Source organism: Montipora foliosa, chromosome 3 (genome assembly GCF_036669935.1).
Source record: "Montipora foliosa isolate CH-2021 chromosome 3, ASM3666993v2, whole genome shotgun sequence".
NCBI classification, from domain to species: domain Eukaryota; kingdom Metazoa; phylum Cnidaria; class Anthozoa; order Scleractinia; family Acroporidae; genus Montipora; species Montipora foliosa.
Genome location: NC_090871.1, coordinates 52,528,893 through 52,531,392, shown reverse-complemented (window position 1 = coordinate 52,531,392; position 2,500 = coordinate 52,528,893). Strand labels below are relative to the sequence as shown.

Here is a 2,500-nt window from a genome sequence, read left to right as displayed (position 1 = left end):
TCTATTTCAGGCATTTATACTACCCTATTTTTATCACAAGAAGAGTGCAGAGGAAGAAAAATTGGAGGCAATAGAAACAACTGTGAAAGAACTCAAAGAAAATGTCACAGATTCTGGTGATTTAAAAATCATGTTTTCATTGAGTGTGATGACAAAAAACACTCAAGAACAAAAAATGGATGCAAAAAAATAGTTTCACGACAATTAGACCCAAAACCTAGGGGTTGTGTCGTACCTCATTGAACGGGCTTCAGGATTGGCCAAAAGAACAATAGAACGAATAAATATAACAATGGATTTAGCACAGAAAACAATGGGAAGTACAATAATAATATAGTGTTCAAGAAGAGTCTTTTAGTATTTTTTTTCTTCATTTGAACATCCCTGTGTTTTTGTTTTTTGTTAGTTCAAAAGACCTTGGACTCTGTTCAGGTAAGCAATCCTTGTGCAAAAGCTGAAAAAAGAGTGGTTTAATAGACCCTTCTCCAAAATGGTGGCAACAGATTTGAATGAGTTAAAATTGAACTGAACGAAAAATTGATACCAGAAATAGAAAGAGCTCCTTTACTTTAGTAACCCTGCAAAGTTTCACCGTATTAGGTGTTATATCAGCAGAGAAATGTTAGTTGAAATTTGACAATTACAGATGCAGATTACTTATAAAAGTTTAAGAAACGTGGTAACATCTAGATTTTTCTTCACGTTCGGGTGGCATTGTTACTATTTTAAAGTAAAAATAGAAGAGCATGATGACTATGTGCGAGACATTATGCACACGTTCAAAAGTAGTTACCGGTACCCTGTAACTCTTTTATTTATTTTGTAGGGGTTATTAGAACAACAGCAAACCAAACTTCAAAGCTTAGCTCTTGATCTGGCTTCTACTCAGGTATTGTTATGCTTTGTCACGTTGTAACATAGTAATATTTTTATGGTCCCATCTTTCATTGGTATTGTAAATGTTATAATGTCTGAGATATCAAGTGATAGCAACAAAAATTACAGATGGCAATGTTGCAGTTACAGGTAGCTGCAAGGCATCTTCAGCCAAAGAAGACTGAGTTAAATTATTTTGCCGTTGTTGTTGGTTAAATAATTTAAAAATGACTGAGTGCTAGAATCTGAAAAAAGCAAAATGACCAGTAAGCAAAAATGGGGAAATAATTTTTGCCACTTTCAATAGACCTGTCACTCCAATTCGGCTAACTCAATGTTGGACCCAATTCAAACCCTTTGGGAATAAAACGTTTTGTTCCTGGTACGTCATGTATTTCAACATCATTTACAATTTAAATATGAATGCTACATCATCATGCAAATACAACACCCAAAGAATCATAATCCCAGGAGATTTGAATTGGGTACAACATTGAGTTAGCCGATTAGGTCCATTGATCACTGGTTACCCCACACTGGTGGCTCAGTTGGTTGAGAATTGGGCTGTCATGCGGAAGGTCGTGAGTTCAACTCTGGCCAGACCAACACTCACGGTCTTAAAATAACTGAGGACAATGTGCTGCCTTTGCAATTACATCTGCAAATGGTTAGACTTTCAAGTCTTTTCGGATAAGGACTGTACATGTAAACCGGAGGTCCCGTCTCATAACCCTTGTTGGAAATTAAATGGTATCGCACGTTAAAGAACCCACTCACTATTCGATAACAGTAATCCCCGGTGTTGTGGTCTGACCTTATCTGGACGGGGGCATCTTTCACTTCCTAAAATAAAATTGTAAACTGTGTAATAAGCAGTCTGGCTAAAGTCCCCCGAAAAAAATTGTAAATCAGTCCTGAAAATTCCCGTGGGGAGAGACTAATAGCTTCACTCCCACTCACTCTCACTTGTGAGGATTAATATTGCTTTTTGTGTCATTGTGTTCTTTAGTCAAAGGTCGCCTTGTTGCCATCTGAAAGTTACACGGTTGGAGATTTGAAGGGCGAAATACTCTCACTTAAAGGCCTTCTTTTAAACAGGTGATTGGTTTAGACCTACTACATGTACATATAATTACTGGTATGTTCTGTCATTTTCTGAGTTACCTTGCCTAGTTTTGAAACTTGAACTTGTCTTTTATGGTTATCAAATTAATCAACCTCTGATTGCTAATGAATCATTTCAATTGCTGTGGTCATCGTCATCATTAGGGAGGCAGGGTGGCTTGGCGGTTATCAACCGTGCCTTCCACCTCTGCGACCCTGGTTCAACCCTGGGCCCCGAAGTCGTATGTGTTTCAATCGATCTCAATCTAACTCGGAGGATGTTTGTCCAGGTACTCCGGTTTTTCTCTACCCTAGAGTGAAGTGAATGAATAAAGTTGGTATTATTAAATTATCTTCATCATCATCATCATCATTTATCATTGTTGTCCTTGTCATCGTCATCCTCTCTTTTGTTTAGAAATGCAAGATGGAAGGCCATATTCCTAATTTCCGCGGCTTACTTTGCTACTGTATATAAAATATAATTATAATACTTTATTATAATTTTCAGCGGTAAATA

At 37.2% G+C, this 2,500-nt stretch overlaps 1 protein-coding gene across 1 annotated transcript in view; it reads left to right on the top strand.

Annotated features, from left to right (window-relative positions):
* The window catches only part of LOC137997647 (peroxisomal membrane protein PEX14-like), a 32,985-nt gene that overhangs the window by 25,180 nt on the left and 5,305 nt on the right, over positions 1 to 2,500 (top strand). Inside the window, exons 7-10 of the mRNA XM_068843752.1 lie at positions 11 to 116; positions 407 to 432; positions 827 to 889; positions 1,886 to 1,974. Of these exons, the coding sequence (XP_068699853.1) occupies positions 11 to 116; positions 407 to 432; positions 827 to 889; positions 1,886 to 1,974 (284 nt within the window). The remainder of the gene's footprint in view (positions 1 to 10; positions 117 to 406; positions 433 to 826; positions 890 to 1,885; positions 1,975 to 2,500) is intronic.